Here is a 23,431-nt window from a genome sequence, read left to right as displayed (position 1 = left end):
TTGGAATTGATGGAGACATTAACTGAACATAATCAATGTTACCTCACATGGGAGATAATCAATATACTCAACAATACCCAACCTAAGCACTGAAAACCATTTGCACCAGCTTCATTATATTAATTTTTTGATGTCTGGGTTCCACATAGTTAAGTGGAAAAAAAAACCCTTCTTGGCAATATTTCCACCGCAATTCTCTACTGATGTGTAACAAAAATGTTCCAATTTTAAAACAAATTGTGATGAATGATGAAAAGTGGATACTGTACAAGAATGTGGAATGGAAGAGATCATAGGGCAAGAGAAATGAACCACTACTAACCCCACCAAAGGCCAATGTTCATCCAAAGAAGGTGATGCTGTGTATATAGTAGGAGAGAAAGAGAATCCTCTATTATGAGCTCCTTGGAGAAAACCAAATGATTAATTCCAACAAGTACTATTTCCAACTAGACGGGAAAGTGAAAGCAACACTCAAAGAAAAGCATTTGGAATTAGTCAACAGAAAATGCATACTATCCCATCAGGATAATAATACATAAGCATGTGTTTCTTTGATGACCAGGCAAAAACTGTTACAGCTTGGCTGAGAATTTTTGATTCATCTGCCATATTCATCAGATATTGCACCTTCAGATGTCCATTTATTTTAGTCTTTAAAAAATTCTCTTAATTAAAAAAAATTTCAATTCCCTGGAAAACTGTAAAAGGCACCTGGAACAGTTCTTCACTCAAAAAGATAAAGCTTCCAAAAGATGGAATTATGAAGTTGTCTGAGAAATGGCAGAGGATAATGGAACAGAGACTTCCAGAGACTATCAAGGAGAGATAAGAAAGCCTTTTAAAGCGAAAAATGAAAAGAAATAGATGAAAACAAAAGAATGGGAAAGACTAGAGCTCTCTTTAAGAAAATTAGAAATACCAACCAAGAGAAAATTTCATCAAAAGGTAAACACAATAAAGAAAAAAAACAGTATCAACCTAACAGAAGCAGAAGATATTAAGAAGAGGTGGGAAGAATACACAGAAGAACTATACAAAAAAGATCTTGATGGCCCGGATAACCATGATGGTGTGAACACTTACTTAAAAGCCAGACACCCTGGAACGCAAAGTCAAGTGGGCCTTAGGAAGCATCACTACGAACAACGCTAGTGGAAGTAATGGAATTCCAGCTGAGCTATTTCAAATCCTAAAAGATGATGCTGTTAAAGTGTTGCACTCAGTATGCCAACAAATTTGGAAAACTCAGCAGTGAGCACAGGACTGGAAAAGGTCAGTTTTCATTCCAATCCCAAAGAAAGGTAATGCCAAAGAATGTTCAAACTGTTGCACAATTGCACTTATTTCATATGCTAGCAAAGTAATGTTCAAAATCCTTCAAGCTTCAGCAGTATTTGAACCAAGAACTTCCAGATGTACAAACAGGGTTTAGAAAAGGCAGAGGAACCAGAGATCAAATTACAAATATCCCCTGGATGATAGAGAAAGCAAGAAAATTCCAGAAAAACATACTTCTACTTCATTGACTACGCTAAAGCCTTTGACTGTACAGACCAAAAGAAACTGTGGAAAATTCATCAAGAGATGGGAATACCAGACCACCTGACCTGTCTCCTGAGAAACCTGTATGCAGGTCAGGAAGCAACAGTTAGAACCAGACATGAACAGACTGGTTCAAAATTGGGAAAGGAGTATGTCAAGGCTGTAATTGTCACCCTGCTTATTTAACTTATATGCAAAGTACATCATATGAAATGCCAGACTGCATGAAGCACAGCTGGAATCAAGAATGCAGGGAGAAATATCAATAACCTCAAATATACAGACGATACCACCCTCATGGCAGAAAGCAAGAGGAACTGAAGAGCTTCCTGATGAAAGTGAAAGAGAAGAGTGAGAAAGCTGGTAAAACTCAACACTCAGAAAACTAAGATCATGGCATCAGGCCCCATCACTCCATGGCAAATAGATATGGAAACAGTGAGAGACTTTATTTTCTTGGGCTCCAAAATCACTGCAGATGGTGACCACAGCCTTGAAATTAAAAGACACTTGCTCCTTTGAAAGAAAAGCAATGACATACCTAGATAGCATATTCAAAAGCAGAGAAATTACTTTGCCTACAAAGGTCCATCTAGTCAAAAGTATGGTTTTTCTAGTAGTCTTATATGGACATGCTGCTACTGCTCAGTCACTTCAGTCGTGTCCGACTCTATGTGACCCATAGACGGCAGCCCACCAGGCTCCCCCGTCCCTGGGGTTCTCCAGGCAAGAACACTGGAGTGGGTTGCCATTTCCTTCTCCAATGCATGAAACTGAAAAGTGAAAGTGAAGTCGCTCAGTCGTGTCCGACTCTTGGCGACCTCATGGACTGCAGCCCACCAGGCTTCTCTGTCCATGGGATTTTCCAGGCAAGAGTACTGGAGAGGGGTGCCATTGCCTTCTCCGATATGGACATGAGAACTAGACAATAAAAAAGGCTGAGTGTCTTTGAAGTGTGGTACTGAAGAAGAATCTTGAGAGTCCACTGGACTGCAAGATCAAACCAGTCAATCGTAAAGGAAATCAACTCTGAATATACACTGGAAGAACTGATGGTGAAGCTCCAATACTTTGGCCACCTGATGCGAACAGCTGACTCATTAGAAAAGACCCTGATGCTGGGAAAGACTGAAGGCAGAAGAAGGGAACAGTAGAGAATGAGATGGCTGGATGGCATCACCAACTCAACAGATACAAGTTTGAGCAAACTCCAGGAGATGCTAAAGGTCAGCGAAGCCCGGTGTGCTGCAGTCCACAGGGTTACAAAGAGTCGGACACAACTGAGCGACTGAACAACAGCAATGGAACAAAACAGTCATGACGTTGTTCATAAAGTTCTTGGTAAAAATGAAAAACGTGTGTTTTATTGGGTTGGCCAGAAAGTTCATTCAGGCTTTTCCATAAAATCTTAACAGAAAAATCCAAACCAACTTTTTAGCCAATCCAGTATTTTTACTTAAAAACCAAAGTAAGTTTTTGGCCAACCCAGTAACACATAAGTTATTGTGTTCTAGCTTTGAAGGATTTCAGGCATCAAACATTTACTGAAAAGTTACTATACAGGTAGAGCTAAGCACTTTCACTAGTGAACACTGTACTTTTCTTGACAAAAGAAATGAAGACCTCCAAATTGTAAACATTTACGGACATACATATGGATGTGCCGGGAGCCAGCGTGAGGAATTCCACCTGTGACAAGGTCATGCGGCAGAGCTCTGATGGCAAGGCTAATCAGACCTCAGGTTTTCCCTGCGGAATTTCCTGAGCATCCACCTCCCAAAAATAAGAATCTGCCTGCTTTTCCACTCTTCTGATATTCTCTGGATAAAGTCAATTCAGGGCTTTAGTCTTCTGCATCTGAAAGAGTGTTTCAATCCAAAAATCCCTCTGATGGCTAGCCTGCCTGCAGGACTCCTACAGCTGCACATGTGATTGTTTGAGGCCTCCTGACCGCAGGAGGCACAGGAAGCTTAAAACATCCTAGGAATGTAGGGGCTTCCAAGGAGTCAAAGTCATTAGAATAGGACTGATTAAAAGTTTCATTTGTTGAGCCAATACTTGCTGCCAAATTTTCATATCCTTTATTTTTAGATATAGTTGGTATATAGAAAAACAAGTAGTAGGCCTGGTATTAGCAACATTAGATCTTTGAGTTAAGTACCTTCTTTGTTATAACCCACTGCACCTTTGTTCTACAGAGATATAACTTTAATGCTTTAAGGAGATGCAGATTAAGGAAAAACACTTCAGGGGAAACGAGATTAACATTCATTAAGAAAGAGAGCCAAAAAAGTGCTAGCAAGCCTCCTGGCCAGAAGATAATATAAATCACCTGAGACCTTTTGTATACAAAAAAGATATACAGAAAGGGTCAGGACTGCTGCCCCGGCGCGACTCTGTATCTTCCATTATGTAAAATTTAGGGTATATAAACACCTTTTAAATAATAAAGTTAGAGGGGGTTTTTGCACAAGCCTGGCCTCCCCCGTGTTGATTTTTTCTCTTGCTCCCTCCCTCTCCTTTTCAGGCTGATCCCTTGGAATGTGGAGGCTCACTGTGTCTACTTACTTGTCCCCGCTTTTAAGATCCCTAAGAGAGAGAGTCCAAGGCGGGGCACTCTCCGATATTCAAACGGGCGCCTGCGGCCTAACGTAGACGGTGCAAGCTCCTCCTCTGGAGCTTTATTGGTTTTCCACGTAACCCAAGTTAATCAGCCTCTTCCACTTAATCTTCCTACTACACTATTTCTTCCTAGTCTAATCTTATATTAATAAATAAATAAGTCTTTACTCGCCTACTCCGTCCACCCTTCGAATTCCCTGGATCCACCTGGGCTGGACCCCGGCATGGATGGAAACACTTCCATCTCAAGGACCTTAATCGGGACTCTTGAAGCCCAGAACAAACTGATAACTGTGTTTACCCATTCTGATGTTCTAAGAAGTGAATAGATTTAAAAGGGCAAATCCTAGGATCAACAAAAAGTGCATATGATTCCAACTTTAGTTACTGCTTAGCACACAAAAAATTGAAAAAATAGTAAAAGTATAATAGACACTTTATACTATGCTGAAACACTAAGACTTGAATGACAAATTACAGCCACATTTAATAAATAAAATCCATTACTCTTCAAGTTACATGTGTCAACCCCTCCAATCATTATTGCTACCAACATATTGGTATCTTCCTTCTGGCAAGATGACCCGAATGCCCCTGCCAGGCACTGGCTATGGTGGTATGGTACAAAATTCCCCAATTCTACAACTAATCTAAGGCAAACATGGTACATGCATTTCCCTGCCAATATGGCTCTAGTTTGAGTAACTTCTGGAACAGGTCTCCTACTTCCTAAAAGAAAACAGGAGAGAGATAACCCTTTTCCTTCCTTGAGATATTAGGTCCACTCTGGTAGGCATCTTGCATTCATGGGGGAAGCAATTAAAGGATAAAATTTTTAGTGAGTACAGCTTGGTGATAAGACAGACAGAAGAGGATCCTTGGTGACCAGCTCACTTTCTAGTTATGATAGAATGTATTTCCTTGCTATTTAAACCACCTTAAGGGGAGTTCTCTGTCATATGCAGACTAAAGTCATATGCACTTTATGTGCAATACCCTATTTAATGTACCTCACAGCAGTCAGCAAAATAAGAAACACTGTTTCCTCTCTAACCCTTCTTCCTTTCCCCAAAGCCGAGGATAACACCCAGCACACAGAAGGTGCTCAATGAGTACTCCAAATAGCTGTGAAGAGAAGCGAAAAGCAAAGGAGAAAAGGAAAGATATAACCATCTGAAAGCAGAGTTCCAAAGAATAGCAAGAAGAGATAAGAAAGCATTCTTCAGCGATCAATGCAAAGAAATAGAGGAAAACAACAGAATGGGAAAGACGAGAGATCTCTTCAAGAAAATTAGAGATACCAAGGGAACATTTCATGCAAAGATGGGCTCGATAGAGGACAGAAATGGTATGGACCTAACAGAAGCAGAAGACATTAAGAAGAGGTGGCAAGAATACATGGAAGAACTGTACAAAAAAGATCTTCACGACCTGGATAATTACGATGGTGTGATCACTCATCTAGAGCCAGACATCTTGGAATGTGAAGTCAAGTGGGCCTTAGAAAGCATCACTAGGAACAAAGCTAGTGGAGGTGATGGAATTCCAGTTGAGCTGTTTCAAATCCTGAAAGATGATGCTGTGAAAGTGCTGCACTCAATATGCCAGCAAATTTGGAAAACTCAGCAGTGGCCACAGGACTGGAAAAGGTCAGTTTTCATTCCAATCCCAAAGAAAGGCAATGCCAAAGAATGCTCAAACTACCACACAGCTGCACTCATTTCACACACTAGTAAAGTAATGCTCAAAATTCTCCAAGCCAGGCTTCAGCAATACGTGAACTGTGAACTTCCTGATGTTTAAGTTGGTTTTAGAAAAGGCAGAGGAACCAGAGATCAAACTGCCAACATCCGCTGGATCATGGAAAAAAGCAAGAGAGTTCCAGAAAAACGTCTATTTCTGCTTTACTGACTATGCCAAAGCCTTTGACTGTGTGGATCACAATAAAATGGAAAACTCTGAGAGAGATGGGAATACCAGACCACCTGACCTGCCTCTTGAGAAATCTGTATGCAGGTCAGGAAGCAACAGTTAGAACTGGACATGGAACAACAGACTGGTTCCAAATAGGAAAAGGAGTACATCAAGGCTATACATTGTCACCCTGCTTATTTAACTTCTATGCACAGTACATCATGAGAAACACTGGACTGGAAGAAACACAAGCTGGAATAAAGATTGCCGGGAGAAATAGCAATAATCTTAGATATGCAGATGACACCACACTTATGGCAGAAAATGAAGAGGAACTAAAAAGCCTCTTAATGAAAGTGAAAGAGGAGAGTGAAAAAGTTGGCTTAAAGCTCAATATTCAAAAACAAAGATCATGGCATCCGGTCCCATCACTTCATGGGAAATAGATGGAGAAACAGTGGAAACAGTGTCAGACTTTATCTGTTTGGGCTCCAAAATCACTGCAGATGGTGACTGCAGCCATGAAATTAAAAGACGCTTACTCTTTGGAAGAAAAGTTATGACCAACCTAGATAGCATATTCAAAAGCAGAGACATTACTTTGCTGACTAAGGTCCGTCTAGTCAAGGCTATGGTTTTTCCAGTAGTCATGTATGGATGTGAGAGTTGGACTGTGAAGAAGGCTGAGCGCCGAAGAACTGATGCTTTTGAACTGTGGTGTTGGAGAAGACTCTTGAGAGTCCCTTGGACTGCATGGAGATCCAACCAGTCCATTCTGAAGGAGATCAGCCCTGGGATTTCTTTGGAAGGAATGATGCTAAAGCTGAAACTCCAGTACTTTGGCCACCTCATGAGAAGAGTTGACTCATTGGAAAAGACTCTGATGCTCGGAGGGATTGGGGGCAGGAGGAGAAGGGGACTCCCGAGGATGAGATGGCTGGATGGCATCACGGACTCGATGGACGTGAGTCTGAGTGAACTCCGGGAGTTGGTGATGGACAGGGAGGCCTGGCACGCTGCGATTCATGGGGTCGCAAAGAGTCGGACATGACTGAGCGACTGAACTGAACTGAACTGATGAAGAAAAGCACAAATCTTAAGACAAATATAACATGCTTGCAACTTTTAAAGAAACTCACATCTTACACAAATGATAATCTCTCTTTCTATTGTAATTTACCTTATTAAATGATGTTCAATGTGACAAAAGAAATGATCAAAAAGCACTCCCCAAAAAGAAGAATGAAAATAATTTCCTATTTCCCACTAGATTTCAGATATTTTAGCCTGTGGCACAAAAGAAGCCTCAAATATATGTGTTAAGGAAAAGGGCATTCTAAATGCCACATCTATACACAAGCAAGTAACTTTAAAACACAAGAACCCAGGATTTCCCTGGTGGTCTCGTGGTTAAGACTTCACTTTCACTACAGTGGGCCTGGGTTCGAATCCTGGTCATGGAACAAAGATCCTGCATGCCACCATCAACCAAAATGAGCAAAAAAGGATAGATAAATGAATAAAAACACAAAAAATCAATTTGATATATTCTTTTTCAAGTAACAGTTAAACAACCTGGCCTTAATCTAAACTTCACAAAAGAAAAACCAGTGATACATCACATAATTACTTTTCACTTCCCTTCTTCTACCAGAACACTTGGAACTAAGAAGAGTAACAGAATTCTTTTTTAGGTGATATAATTTGAAAGAAAATTTTACTGAGAGTTTAAGGGAGATGAAAAACAAGGGCCAAAAAGAGTATCTGCGGAGTCCCCATTTCCAAATAGGCCAATCACAAGGAACAAGAGGAATACAGGGTAGCCCTGTGCCACTGCAGACATGTCTGTGTACAGTGGATCACTGAGCCAGAGGACTCAAACATCACAGCGCTAACAGCATGGAAGCACGCCAAGGTCTACTTGTGGGCCTCCTCATATTTTTTATGAAAGATAATATAAATACAGTAAGACTTCAGACAGGAAAACAGACAAACAATGGGTTCATAATCTAGCAAATCTTAAATATATGTACACTAAACCCCCCAGACCAAATCTCCACGTCTTATTTTACCTAATCTCTGCCAAACTGCTATTTAGTGGATTCAAAAGAAGAAAATAAACAAAGATTGCCAGAAAGGTAAATAATATCTACTACCAAAGAACCATAAAATTCTAGCCTACCAAGTACATGAAAAGATGCTCAACATCATTAGTCATCAGGGAAGTGCAATTGAAACTGTAAGAGATGCCACTTCACATCCATAAGAATGACCACAACTGGGAAAAAAAAAAAGAGTAACAAATGTTGGTAAGGAAGTGGAAAAATGGAAACACTTATACATAATGTAGGAATGTAAAATGATGCAGTCACTTGCAGAAATAATATAGCAATTTTTAAAAAGTTAAATATAAATACAAAGAACTACATGTCAATGTTCACAGCAGCATTAGCCATAACTGCTAGAAACTGGAAACAATCCAAATGTCCATCAGCTGGTAAATATATGTCAAAATGTGCTGTTTTCATACAATGGAATCTACTTAGCAATAAACAGGAACAATCAGATGATATATACTATAACATGGATGAGCCTCAAAAATATTAGGTAGGGACTAAAATGCTATAAAGTTGATTTATGGTGATGGCAGTACTACTGAGTAAATTTATTAAAAATCACTGAAAATTACAATGTAAAATATGCCTCAATAAAACTGTAAAAGTCACAATCAAGGTACTCAATTCATATTTTATATGTGCCAGAAATTAACATAGTATTCCCATTTTGCACCTTGGCATAGCAATCTAAGATTTGACCAAGTATTCTCAGGCAGAAACAGGCTGAACTGCAAGAAGTACCCAGCTACTAGTTAACTGAGACAGACAATAGGAGTACTTATAGAATCAAAACATCTTCAGGGTCCCATCCTCATCATTAGGCAAAATTCAAAAATTGCATGTCAACTAAAATATGAAGAGGTGAGAATCATTAGGTTAAAAAAAAAAAGGAAGGATGAAAGAAAGAAATGAGAGAAGCTAAAATGTAGTTTAGATTAAAAAGTAAACAGGGAAGAAAAACAGAGACATAATGAGATCTCTGGACGTCAAAGGCTCAGGGAGTTTGGAGACTCATAAATGTCATCTTTTGAAGGGAAAGGAAACTAACTCTGATCTTGTAATTTTAAATTAATCATTACATTTTGTAACTGGAAAATAAAATCTTTATTAAAAGATGTTTACTTTAAGACATTTTCAATCTTTTACCCTTTCAACAACCTTTAGGAATTGAGGGTAAAAAATAATAATGATAACCATGAAAATGCTAATATTAATTGAACATTGTCTATGTGCCAAATAAAGGGCAAACATACATGATCTCATATATCTTTATAAGAATCGTAGGAAGTACTATTATTATCCTCATTTTCCAAAGGGAAAATTGAGGCCAAAACTGAAGAAGAGACTAATGATCCCAGATTCAGTAATTCTAACAAGGACTTGAAGGAAGGCACTTGACTAGGGAACTCCTAAATTAGGCCAACACAGTGCAGATCAAATACTCCTTTTACAAACCTAGAAATTCTGTTTGGAAAAAGTCTCCAGGAGTAATAAATAAGATGGTCACTGAAGTGAAATTAGGACACAAAAATGTGACTAGTCCCTCTCTAACTTTTCTAATCAGCCACAGTTAAAGGCACCATCCCCAAATCACTTGCCCAATATGGCTTACAACCCCTCTACTGTCTTTCCTACATTTGTCTCTTTTATAATTAATCAATTTATTCATTTACTTATTTTGGCTACTGGGTCTTTGTTGCAATGGCTCCTCTTGTTACAGAGCATAGGCTCTAGGTGTGTGGGCTTCAGCAGTTACAGCGCATGGGCTCAGCAGTTGCAACACATGAGCCCTAGAGTGTGGGCTCGGGAGCTGTGGTGCTGAGGCACCACTGCAGGGTATAGAAACCTTCCAGACCAGGGATCAAACCCATGTTCCCTGAACTGGCAGGCAGATCTTAACCACTAGGCCACCAGGGAAGTCCCCTTTCTTACATTCTTGATTATTTAACTCAGTTCAGGAACAAGAATGTAACAGGCTGAAAAGTGAGGTGGTCTCCAGAGTCCTCACTACTCTCAAAACACCAAGCCTATTCTCTCCACATTGCCTCTGCACTTTTTTAATGTGTATAAACCCTTTGTACTCATTACATTTCAAGAAATGTCAGATCTCCATCTCTCAATGCTGTTCATCACAGTCCTCACTATCTGTATTACTGCTCTGAACAGATCTTCCACAAACTATTATGTATTTAAAGTGTGCACATCTGTTAATACACGCCATGCTGTTAGTCTGCTTGGATTGTTCAACGCTTGCACCTTGACCACTCTAATAAACCACCCTTTGACAAAAAGCAAAAAAACATAAAAATAAAGTGTGTACAACTTATTTCTCCAATGATATTAATAAATTACTGGTACAAAAAGTGTGCTAATTTTGTTTATTACCCCTTGAAGTATCTAGCAAAATGTTAGGCATAGGAAATATTTAAGTTTCTAAAGTATGAATAGATTTACATTTGTGCTTTTTTCTATAACTATGTATTTACAAGCATTTCTTTAATAACTTCATTTTCTTGAACAGTACTATACTGGATGTTTAGCTTTTGTTTTCTTAAGAATCAAGTTAAGGGAGGATGTGGCCAGGTGGCAGAGTAGGAAGACCTGGAGCTCACCAGCTCCTACAGACACACCAAATTACAACTACTCACAGAGCAAGTATAAATGACAATGACCTGAAGACTAGCAGATATCTCCCACATAAAGACATAGAGAAGGGACCACAATGACAAGGGAAGAAGGGACAATGACAAGACCTAGTCAAGATCTAACTCACCTGAATGAGCAACCCACAAACAAGAGTATAATCACAATTACAGAGGTTCTCCCCAGAAAGCAAGGGTTCCAAGCCCCACATCAGGGTCCCCAGCCCAGGAATCCTACACCAAGAAGACAAGCCACTACACCATCTTGTTTTGAAGGCCAGAAGGGCCTGAATGGAGGAGAGCAAGAAGGCTATAGGAAAAGACTCAGCTGCTTCAGGGATGTGCAGAATCTCATACACTCAGAGACAGAAGCAGTAGTTTGAAAGAAGCCTGGGCTAGACCTATATACTGATCTTAGAGAGGCTCCCAAGAGGCAAGAGATCACCCTGAGGGCACCAATGCTGGTGGCAACCATTCTGGGGATGTCATTCTACCACAAGGACACTGGTGCTGGCAATGCCATTTTGGGACCCACCCTATAGACTATTTGCTCCAGGGGCTTATCTGCACACCAGCAAGCTGGCAGCAGCCCTGTGGCCCAACCAGGGTCATGCAGACAGCCTCATGGGAAGCCGATCCCAACCTCCAGCCTGACTACAGCCACTATGCAGGGCACAGTCTTGCAGCCAACCAGGCCAGGAACCAGGAATTTGCCTACCAGACTGCCCACAGTACTCTTCCCACCACAATAGAAGGAGTCACATGGTCCACATAGGGGGCACCCTAAGAACATACAGCTCTGAAATAGGAGGGGAGCAAGCTACTGGGCCCTACAGGATGTCAACTATATAAGGCCACTTCTCCAAGATCCAGAAATATAACCAACTTACCTGATAAATACAGAAAATTGGGCAAAATGAGGAGAGAGCAAAATATGCTCTACACAAAGGAATAAGACAAAACGTCAGAAAAAGAACTAAAAGAAGTGGAGGCAGGCAACCTACCTGATAAAGAGTTCTCATTAATGATCATTAAGATGCTCCATGAATGTGGGAGAAGAATTAGATGAACACAGTGAGAATTTTAAGAGAGTTAGAAAATATAAAAATAAACCAAACAGACGTGAAGATAAAATACCCAGAAAAAAGAAACTGGAAGGAAAAGTATTTTAGATGATACAGAGAAGTATAATAGTAACATGGAAGACAGAGTAGTGGAAATCATCCAAGGTGAACAGAAAAAAAAAGAATTTGAAAAAAATGAGAGTAGTTTAAGAGACTTCTGGGACAACATCAAGCATACTAACATTCGTATTATGGGGTACCGGAAAAAGACAAAAAAGGGCAGAGAAGTTACTTGAAGAAATAACAGGTGAAACTTACTTAACCTAGGGAAGGAAATAAACATTCAGTGAGAGGAAGCAAAGAATCTCAAACAAGAGGAACTTAAAAAAGGTCCACACCACAACACACTGTAATTAAAACGGCAAAAATTAAAGAGAAAGAGAAAATCTTAAAAAGCAGCAAGAGAACACCCCAGACTGTCAGCTGACTCTTCAGCAAGAACTTCAGCAGGCCAGGAGGAGTGCCATGATATTCCAAGTAATGAAACAGTAAAATCTATACCACAGATGTTCTACCTGCAAGGCTCTCATTCAGATTTGAAGGGGAAGAGGAAGAGTATTCCAAATGAGCAAAAGCTAAGAGAGCGCAGTACCACCAAACCAACTTAATAAGAAATGAATTCAAGGAATTTCTCTAAGTGAAAAAGACTCCAAACAGAAACATGAAAATTCTCACATGTAAAGGCAAACAAATAGTGAAAGTAGTAGATAATCAACTTAAAAGCTAGAAGGAAGGTAAAAAGGCAAAAATAGTAAAATCATTTATAGCTACAATAAATAGTTAAGGGATATACAAACAAAAAGATGTAAAATATGACATAAAAAACATTAAATAAAGGGAGGTAAAAATAAAAATGCAGGGCAGTTACAATGCATTAGAACTGCAGAGATCGTCAATTTAAAATAATCACATATATACATGCACAGGTTGTTATATATGAACCTTATGGTAATAACAAAAGAGAATCATCAGGGATTTCCTGGTGGCTTAGTGGTAAAGAGCCTGCCTGCCAGCCAATGAAGGAGACATGGGTTTGATCTCTAGGCCAGGAAGAGACCTCATATGCTGTAAAACCACCCCACATGAGCCACAACTGCTAAGCTCACTTGCCACAACACCTGAATCCTGCATGCCCTAAAGCCCGTGACCTGCAACAAGAAAAACCAAGAAGACCTCTCACAGTAATTAAGAGCAGACCTCACTCGCTGCAACGAGAGAAAAGTACACACAGCAGAAAAGACCAACCACAGCCAAAAGAAACAAACAAATAAATAAATCTTTTTAAATTAATTAAATTACATGATTTTTTAATAGGAATATTAAAGAAAAAGGAACAAAAGAGAACCATAAAAATGACCAGAAAACAATTAACAAAATGGCAAGAACTACATATACATCAATAGTTTAAATGAAAATAAACACTGCTCCAATCAGAAGACAGAATGGCTGAATAGATTAAAAAAATAAAACCTATCTGTATGTTTCCCAGGTGATGCTAGTGGTAAAGAACCTGCCTGCCAATGCAGGAGACATAAGAGATGCGGGTCCAATCCCCTGGGGGGGGGACATGGCAACCCACTCCAGTATTCTGGCCTGGAGAATCCCCATGGACAGAGGAGCCAAGAAGTCTACAGTCCACAGGGTCATACAGAGTCAGACACAACTAAAGCAACTTACCACACACATATGCTACCTACAAGAGACTTAATTCAGATCTAAAGATACACCCAGACTAACAGTGAAGAGACGGAAAAAATATTCCACATAAATGCAAATGAAAAGAAAGCTGGGGTGGCAGATGTATATCAGACAGGAGAGACTTTAAAACAAAGATGCTATCAAGACACAAAGACAGGCATTACCTAATGATCAAGGGATCAATCCCAAGAAGATATAATAACTGTAAATGTATACATGCCCAACATGCGTGCCTGCATGCTAAGTCACTTCAGTCTTGTTTGACTCAGTGCAAGCTTATGCACTGTAGCCCACCAGGCTCCTCTGTTCATGGGATTCTCCAGGTAAGAATACTGGAGTGGGTTGCCATGCCCTTCTCCAGGGGATCTTCCCAACCCAGGGATTGAACGTGCATCTCTAATGTCTCCTGCACTGGCTTCTTTACCACTAGTGCCACCTGGGAAACCCAACACAGGAGTACCTAAATAAATTAAGCCAACAGGATTACAATAATAGTAGGGGACTTTTAACACCCCATTTATATCTATGGACAGATCATCCAGAAAAAATATCAGTAAGGAAACATTAGCCTTAAATAACACATTCGACTAGATAAATTTTCTATGTATATACAGAATATGGGCTTCCCTGGTAGCTCAGATGGTGAAGAATCTGCCTGTAACACGGGAGACCTGGGCTCAATCAGAACATAAGCAAAAAGCAGCAGAATACTCATTCAAGTGCACAAAGAACGTTCTCCAGGATATGTTGCCACAAAACAAATCTGAATAAATTTGAGATGACAGAAATCATATCAGTAGTATGAGAAGAAAAATCAATATGAAAAAAAATGAAAAAGCACAAACACATGCAGCCTAAACAATATGCCACTGAACAACCAACAGGACACTGAAGAAATCAAAAGGAAATAAAAATGTGGAGACAAATTAAAATGAAACACAATCCAAACATGACACAATAATCCAAAGTCTATGGAACACAGCGAAAGCAGTTCTAAGAGTAAAGTTTACAGTCATACAAGCCTACTTCAGGAAATAAGAAAAAATCTCAAAGCAATCTAAGCTTATACCCAAAGGAACTGGAAAAATTAAAATAAACAAAACCTACAGTTAGTAGAAGGAAAGAAATAATTAGTATCAGAGCAAAAATAAATAAAGACTAAAAACAAGAAAAGATCAATGGAAGAGCTAGTTCTTTCAAAAGATATACAAAATTAATAACTCTTTAGCCAGACTCATAAGACAGGGCCCAAATAAACAATTGAGAAATTACAGGTGAAACCACAAAAATACAAAAGATCATTAGATATTACTGTGAACAAGTATACATCAACAAAATGGGCAATTTAAAATAGATGTATTCCAAGCAATATACAATCTCCAAAGACAATCAGGAAGACACATAAAATATGAAGACTGGTTACCAGTAATGAAACTGAACCAATAATTGTGAAAGTTACCAACAAAGAAAAATCCAGGACCAATAGATGATATTCTATCAAACACTTAAAAGAGTTAATACCAACTCAAACTATGCCAAAAAACCAAAGACAAAGGAACACTTTGGAATGCATTCTGTAAGATCAGCATCACCCTACCAAAACAGGCAAAAACACCACCCCAAAAATAAAATTACAGGCCAGTTCCATTGATGAACACAGGTGCAAAAACTCTCAAAATATTAGTAAACTGAAATCAACAATGCACCAAAAGAATCATATACTGTATCAAGTGGACTTTATCCTAGAGACATCTGATTAAAGATGATTTAATACTCCACAAACCAATCAATGAGATATACCACTTTAATACACTGAATAAAAATGATATGATCATATCAACAAATGCACAAAAAGCTATTGATAAAATTCAATATCCATTTATGATTTAAAAAAAAAACTCTCTAGAAAGTGAGCACAATATATATATTGTGAACCTACCTCAATATAATAAGGCCATATATGACAAGCCCACAGTTATCATACTCAATGGTGAAAAGCTGAGAGCATTTCTTCTAAAATCAGGAACAAGACAATGATGTCCACTCTTGCCACTTTTATCCAACATAGTTTTGGAAGTTCTACCCACAGCAAACAGAGAAGAAAAATAAATAAAAAGAATCTAAATTGGAAAAGAAGAAGTAAAACTGTCAATGTTTGCAGAGGACATGACCATATATAGAAAATCCTAATAATGCTACCCAAAACTATCAGAATTAATTTAATACATAAACTCAGTAAAGATATAGAATAAAAATGTAACATTCAGAAACATGCTGTGTTTTTATACACTAATAACAAACTATCAGAAAGAGAAATTGATCACATTTACAATTTCATCCAAAAGAATAAAATACCTTGGAATAAATACAACAAAGAGGCATAAAACTTGTACTTTGAAAGCTATAAGACATGGATGAAAGAAACTAAAGACAACAAAAGCAAATGGAAAGAATACTATGCTCATGGGTTTGAAGAATTAATATGGTTAAAATGATCATAAATCCTAAGGTAATCTATAGATTCAATGCAATCCCTATCAAAATACCCATGATACTTTTCAGAGAACTAGAACAAATAATTCTAACATTTGTCTGGAAACACCCCAAATAGCCAAAACAATCTTAAGAAAGGAGAACAAAGAGGGAGGTATCATGTTCCCTGACTTTAAATTATATTACAAAGCTACAGGAATCAAAATAGTCTGGTATTAGTACAAAAAAAAGAAAAATACATGGGTCAATGTAACTAAATAGAGAGTACAGAAATAAATCGAAACTTAAATGGTCAATTAATCTCCAACAAAGAAGGCAATGGGGAGTAAACAGTCTGTTCAATAAATGATGCTGGGAAAAGTGGACAGCTACATACAAAAGAATCCAACTGGACTGCTTTCTAATATCATGCACAAAAATAAACTCAAAATGGATTAAAGACTTAATGTAAGACCTGAAACCATAAAATTCCTAGAGGAAAACAAGACAGTATGATCAAAGCAATATTTACTGGATTTCTCTCTTCAGGGAAGGGCAACAAAAGCAAAAATTAACACATGGGACTACACAAAACTAAGAAGCTTTTGCACAGCGAAAACTATCAACAACTAGGAAGGCAGCCTACCAAGTGAAAGAAAGTATTTCCAAATGAACCATCCAATGAGTTTCCATCCAAAATAAACAAAAAAGTCATACAACTGAACTTCAAAAATAAAAATGGGCAGAGTACTTGTATAGACATTGCTCCAAAGAAGACATACAGATGGCCAACAGACATATGAAAAGGTAGTCAGCATCACTAATAACCAGGGAAATGCAAATCAAAATCTGAATAAGACCTATATCATACCTGTCAGAATGGCTATTTTCAAGAGGTTAACAAATAAGAAATATTGGTGAAGATGTAAAGAAAAACCCTTGTGCACTGTTTGCAGGACTGTAAACTAGTACAACCACTATGGAAAACAGTATGGAGGTGCCTCAAAAAATTAAAAATACAACTACCATATGATTCACCAATTCCACCTTCTTCACACCTAAAGAAAACAAAAGCAGTAACTGGAAAAATATGTGCACCTCTACAGTCACTGCAGCACTGCTTACAATAGCCACCATATAAAAGCAACCTTTGTCCACTGATAGATAAAAGGATAAAGAATATATGGTATACATACAATGAAATATGAATAGGCATAAAAAAGAATGAAATCTTACCATTTGCAACAACATGGATATACCTAGAGGATATCATGTAAGTGAAATAAGTCAAACAGAGACTACAAATACTAGGTGATTTCATACGTGAAATCAAAGATAACAAAACAAACAAAATAAAGTGAAAACAGAATCAACACACACAGAGAACAAACGGGAGACTGACACAGGTGAGTACGGTGGAAAGGGGGAGAATTAGGTGAATAGTTAAATGATACAAACCTATAATTATGAAAAGAATAAAGTCATGGGGATGTAATACACAACATAAAGACAGTGATACTATAGTGATTCTGTGTGGGGATATGTGGCTAAAGGACTTATATAGTGACCATCTGACCATTTCATAAAGCATGCAAATGCCAAATCATTAAACAGTGCTCTTAAAACAAAATACTGTACATCAACTGTATTTTTTAAAGGGTTTGAAGACAGAAAAATGAATTTAACAGCTTCTAGTATGGCATGAGTAAACTACCTTTTTTGTCCGAAATACTAAAATTATTCTATGTATTTTTGTAACTAAGTATCCACTCTATTTTCTTATATTGCTGAATCAAAAGGCATTTACTAAACATTTATTTGTTCACTATAAACAGTGATGAGGCAAATGTTAAAATCCTTTGAAGAAATGCAGAACAGTAAAAGCAATTTACTTTTGTCAAAATAAGAAAGTGCTAAAAGCTCTTATAAACTGCAAGGAGGCAAACTTAGCCAATATATGCAAATATAAATGCAAAAGGGGGAGGCTGAGCATAAAATTGTACTTGTATGTAATGTACACACGTATGTACACAACATAACAATAATATAAAACAGAGATGAAGAGTAATTTAAAACAAAACAGTAGCATTTTCTTCTACTACAATGCTTAATTTCATAACAATAAAATGTTAATAAGAAAAGAAAATCTGGGACTTCCTTGGTGGCACAGTGGTAAGAATCTGCCTGTCAATGCAGAGGACAAGGGTTTGATCCCTGGTGCGGGAAGATCCCACATGTTATGGAGCAGCTAAGTTCATGTGCCACAACTACTGAGCCTGTGCTCTAAAGCCTGCGAGCTGCACCCACTGAGCCTGTGTGCCGCGACTACCGAAGCCCGCGTGCCTAGAGCCTGTGCTTTGCAACCAGAGAAGCCATCACAATGAGTCACCCATCACTGCAATCAGAGCAGCCCCTTCTCCCCACAACCAGAGAAAGCCCTCGTGAAGCAAGGAAGACTGCATGCAGCCAAAAATAAGTAAAAAAAAAAAGAAAATGTGGAAAGAAAAGCCCAAATCTGTATACATTTTATAAACATCCATAAGCAAAACATTTCGTACCTGTAAACATGGCATGAAAGTAAGGACTACAGGCAGCCAGCACCACTCTATGAGCAGAAATTTCCATGTCTTCGGCCACAATTGTGACATCACACAGCAAATTCTGACTGTTTACGAGAGAGAGAGAAAAAATTTAAATGATAACAACAGTAAATGTATTGAACATCCTATGCAAAACTTTTACAGTGAAAGCCCAATTTTCTGAAGACTTAACTAAAAACTGCCATCCTTAAAAACGAGTTCCCAAACATGAAGCACAAATAAAACAGCCATGACATAGGCCAACATGCCTTTGCCCTCACTCAGAATTTTGCTTTTGTTATCTAACCTAATGAAAGTTACTGGCAGCAAATTATCAATGGAGTATGAAGGGAAAGTTGTTTATATTAAGAACTGCATCAACAGAAGTGGCAGATGGTGGTATGACACTAAGACAAGACAAAATAAAACACACATAGAAAACTAAATTGGATCAAAGTACCAAAACTATACAGACACAGGAAATATCCTGGGTCATGAAGCAAAGGTAAAGTTACATTCAACTACTTGCTGCATCAAAGCCATTTGAGCATTCGAAGGTTAACTTAATCAGAACATTTTCCAGTAGAAAACATCTCATTCTTCAAAGTCAGAAAATATTACCACACATAAAATTAAAAAGCATTTTGTTACCTTAAAAGTTATTCAGGACATATAATTACACTTCCAGTTCTAAAATATCCATTTTAATGGATATGCATTTTAATGCATTCAAAAACATGCAATAAACACTTCTCATAAAGCTATATAAGCTGCTAGATGAAACGCTCCAGCTAAATAAGAATATCTCAGAGTATCTTTTTGGGAAAAAACTTTGCTAGCATTGATTTCAGAAAAAAGAAGAGGACTCCATCAACCTTACTGGCAATCACATTGCTGATGACTGAAACAAGGTGTGATGAGCCCAAAGTCCTTTCTGCACCTCAAATATCCTGACACTGAATTCATGAGTATAGTGTACCTAGGTGACACTGGGCCTCCTGCTCAACTATCCCCATTCCCCACAAGGGTACCTACCAGCTTCTGCAATTTCTAATAGCTTACAAGAAACATTTTCACTGGAGCTTAACCCAGTCTTTGAGTGATCCATTTTACACACCACTTTCAAACTTCTTTATGTGCTGTGCTGTGTGAGCTCAGTCGATTCAGTCGTTTTCAACTCTTTGCAACCCTATGGACTGTAGCCTACCAGGCTCCCCTGTCCATGGGATTATCTCAGCAAGAACTGTGGAGTGGGTTGCCATTTCCTCCTCCAGGGGATCTTTTCAATCCAGGGATCTAACCTGCATCTCCTGCGGTTCCTGAATTGCCAGGTGGGTTCTTTACCACTGAGACACCTGGGAAGCCCTATTTCTGTGGAGTTCACACCAAAACTTCTGAAGATCCTACTGGTACTCACATTCCCTCCCAGTACAGAAGAAACTGTAAGAAAAGGGGCCAACCCAGCCCCAGTGAGGACGGACATCCCAGTGATAAGCTCACTGTGCCCTGTAAACTGAAGCATGGGTTATAATGAGACATAAGGCAAGTTGCCTGTTAGGCTCCAGAGGTGGCACATCACTCTCTGAAATTCCCCCGGATCAATGTGGAAAACTGACAAAGTCCACAGTACACTCTGAGCAGTTGAAACCACTCTGCAAGTCTATGAATTCCATGGGTTCTCAAGTAAGCAGGAGGAAGTCAGTGGTTTTTCAGGAAGATGTTATGCAGGAGCTCCATCCACATGCATAATTTCACTTAGACCCTATCAATATCTTATGCTGCTGCTGCTGCTAAGTTGCGTCCAACTCTTAGCAACCCCATGGACTGCAGCCTACCAGGCTCCTCTGTCCATGGGGTTTTCCAGGCAAGAGTACTGGAGTGGGCTGCCATTGCCTTCGCCGATCAATGTCTTATGAGGTCCATGTTATTGTAATTTCTACCCTTAAAATGTATAGCTGGGGAGACCAAGGTAAAGATGAATAAGCAGTCTAAAGTCACCACTAGTGGCAATGCAAGGATTCAAATCTAAGGACTCTGGTTTACAAAATCATCTAAAGCTATGTGATTTTAAGACTCATTAAAGCTTGAATAAAACAAGGAATAGAAAGTATAAACAACAGCCATTTTTTATTAGACATACTGTACACCAGATACAATGCAGAATTCAATATATAGTTTACAAAAGGCCCAGTTTTAGTGGGTTTTTAGCACTACCACTACAAAAATAGTTAGAAAAATCAAATTCAACAAAGCACTGCAAGATCTTCTCTGCCCTTAAGGAGACTAGCAGAAAGGTCTGATAATGCAAGGATTACAGAACAAAGTAGAAAGTGCCAGAGTGAAGACACTAGAACAGGGGAGCCATCTAAATCAGACTTGGGGTTAGAAAAGGCACGCTGCAGCTACTGCACTTAGCTGAGTTCTAATCACAGGTAAGTATTACCTGGATGGAGAGAAGCAAGAGAATCTCACACAGAGAGAAGAGCAGATGCTACTGGACGGAGACCTGAAGTAGCAGAGTACCACGGGGAGTGTGGCACAAAAAGAGCACGTGAGAAGAGTGATGCTGGGGTGAGCAGAGCCATCCAGGTGTCCCACCATGACCATCTGCACAGAGCTCAAACGTGAGTCAACTTCATCTTTATGTCTCTTTTCCTTTTGTCAATAATCCTTCCTAGTGCTCTAGTTTCAAGATGGAACTTAAATGGAATTACACTGAACACCTCAAAAACCACATAATTACATTCAGCTTCAATTATAATTACTCATTGATCCAAACCTTTTATCACATAATTATCTTGGCCTTACTGGCTATTGGTAAGGTAATTAATATCAGTTAGTTGCTCAGTTGTGTCCAACTTTTCAACCCAATGGAGTACAGCCCACCAGGATCCCTTGTCCATGGAATTCTTCAGGAAAAAATACTGGAGTGGATAGCCATTCCCTTTTCCAGGGGATCTTCTTGACGCAGGGATCAAACCAAGTCTCCTGCATGGCAGGCAGAAACATTACCATCAGAGCCACCAAGGTATAATAGTAGCTTATTAGCTGATGTTAATTAACTAATAAGATAAAAACAAAGGCAAACCAGTATGAAGTCACACCCTGAGATAGGTCACATGGAGTGTAATGCCACATTATAGATCAAAGACACGCTTAGTTTTAGTATTCAATTCCAGCAATAACATATTTACCACATGTTTACCACAATAAATAAGACAATGCCCATGATAGTAAGGAATCTACCCTGGAGGATGGGAAAGAGACAAGCTAACCGACAATTACAAAATGAATTGACAGCTATTAGGGCAAGTGTGGGAGGTTGGAGTACACAGCACACAAGCCAGGCCCTAACACAAGCCAAGCCCAGGAAAGCTTTGGAAAGAGAATAACTTCTAAGCTCAAGTCTGGAGAAGAACAGGGGTTACACAGGCCTCATATAAAACTCAAATGACACAGAAAAAAGATAGATACTCATCTCCCAAGTGAAACATCATAAAAAATGGTCCTTCTCAGGAAAAAAATTCCTTTGAAAATAAATCATACCCAAATATATCAACATACTCTTTGGTTTTCAGGAATCAAAGGAGTGAATTCCTAAGACTAGAAGACCCTATTATTTCTGTATATACAGAAGCCTTCCCTAACCATCGGGAAGGCATTACAAGACCTCCAATGGATCCCTAAAACCGCAGACAGCACTGAAACCTGTATGTACTGTTATTTCTCATACATACATATACATACTCATGATAAAGTTTAATTGATAAATTAAGCATAGTGAGAGATTAACAAGTGATAATAAAACAATAACTATACTGTAATAAGTTATGTGAATGGACTGTTGCTCTCTCAAAATACCTTACTATACAAATTTAGTGTGCTTTCCATCTTAACTGAACAATTATCATGCCCTGTGGCTATAACTTTCACAGTTTGAGGTGTGACAGCAAAATTAGCACAAATTTCTTTTTCATTTTTCACAATTTCACAGATGGAAGGTTCATTCTTACCACAGATCTTAGCAACCTCAGCATATGATGTTTTTTTCTTCTCTTAAGTCAAGAACATTTACACTTTTCACTTAAAGAAAGTACTTTACAGCTTATCTTTGGCATTTCTGAATGGCCAGCATCTCTTCTCCTGCACTGGGGGCCATTATGAAGTAAAATAAGGGTCATTTAAAAACAAGCACTGCAACAGTCAACCTAACAACCAAGAGAGCAGCTGAGTGACGAATGGCTGAGACACACTGGGCAGAGGGGTGAGTCCCATCTCAAGCTGGAGCAGGCAGGACAATACCATCACACTACCAGAACACTTTGACTACGGTAACAGAAACCTTGGATAAGAGTGGACTAATGTGTCTCTTACTCCTTGGAAGAAAAGTTATGACCAACCTAGAAAGCATATTGAAAAGCAGAGACATTACTTTGCCGACTAAGGTCCGTCTAGTCAAGGCTATGGTTTTTCCAGTAGTCATGTATGCATGTGAGAGTTGGACTGTGAAGAAGGCTGAGCACCAAAAATTGATGCTTTTGAACTGTGGTGTTGGAGAAGACTCTTGAGAGTCCCTTGGACCGCAAGGAGATCCAACCAGTCCATTCTGAAGGAGATCAGCCCTGGGATTTCTTTGGAAGGAATGATGATAAAGCTGAAACTCCAGTACTTTGGCCACCTCATGCGAAGAGTTGACTCATTGGAAAAGACTCTGATGC

The 23,431-nt window shown here is 38.8% G+C and overlaps 1 protein-coding gene across 2 annotated transcripts in view; it reads right to left on the bottom strand.

Annotated features, from left to right (window-relative positions):
- The window catches only part of KLHL2 (kelch like family member 2), a 168,376-nt gene that overhangs the window by 108,416 nt on the left and 36,529 nt on the right, over window positions 1-23,431 (bottom strand). The window contains exon 3 of one of the 2 annotated variants that reach the window (XM_040251321.1): window positions 18,693-18,799. In XM_040251321.1, coding sequence (XP_040107255.1) covers window positions 18,693-18,799 — 107 coding nt within the window. Of the gene's footprint in view, window positions 1-18,692; window positions 18,800-23,431 lie in introns of those variants that run through there. The other variant, XM_040251322.1, reaches the window with a different exon arrangement.

Source organism: Oryx dammah, unplaced genomic scaffold (genome assembly GCF_014754425.2).
Source record: "Oryx dammah isolate SB20612 unplaced genomic scaffold, SCBI_Odam_1.1 HiC_scaffold_12, whole genome shotgun sequence".
NCBI lineage: Eukaryota > Metazoa > Chordata > Mammalia > Artiodactyla > Bovidae > Oryx > Oryx dammah.
Note: the sequence above shows the minus strand (reverse complement) of the source record. Positions and strands in the feature narration are given on the sequence as shown.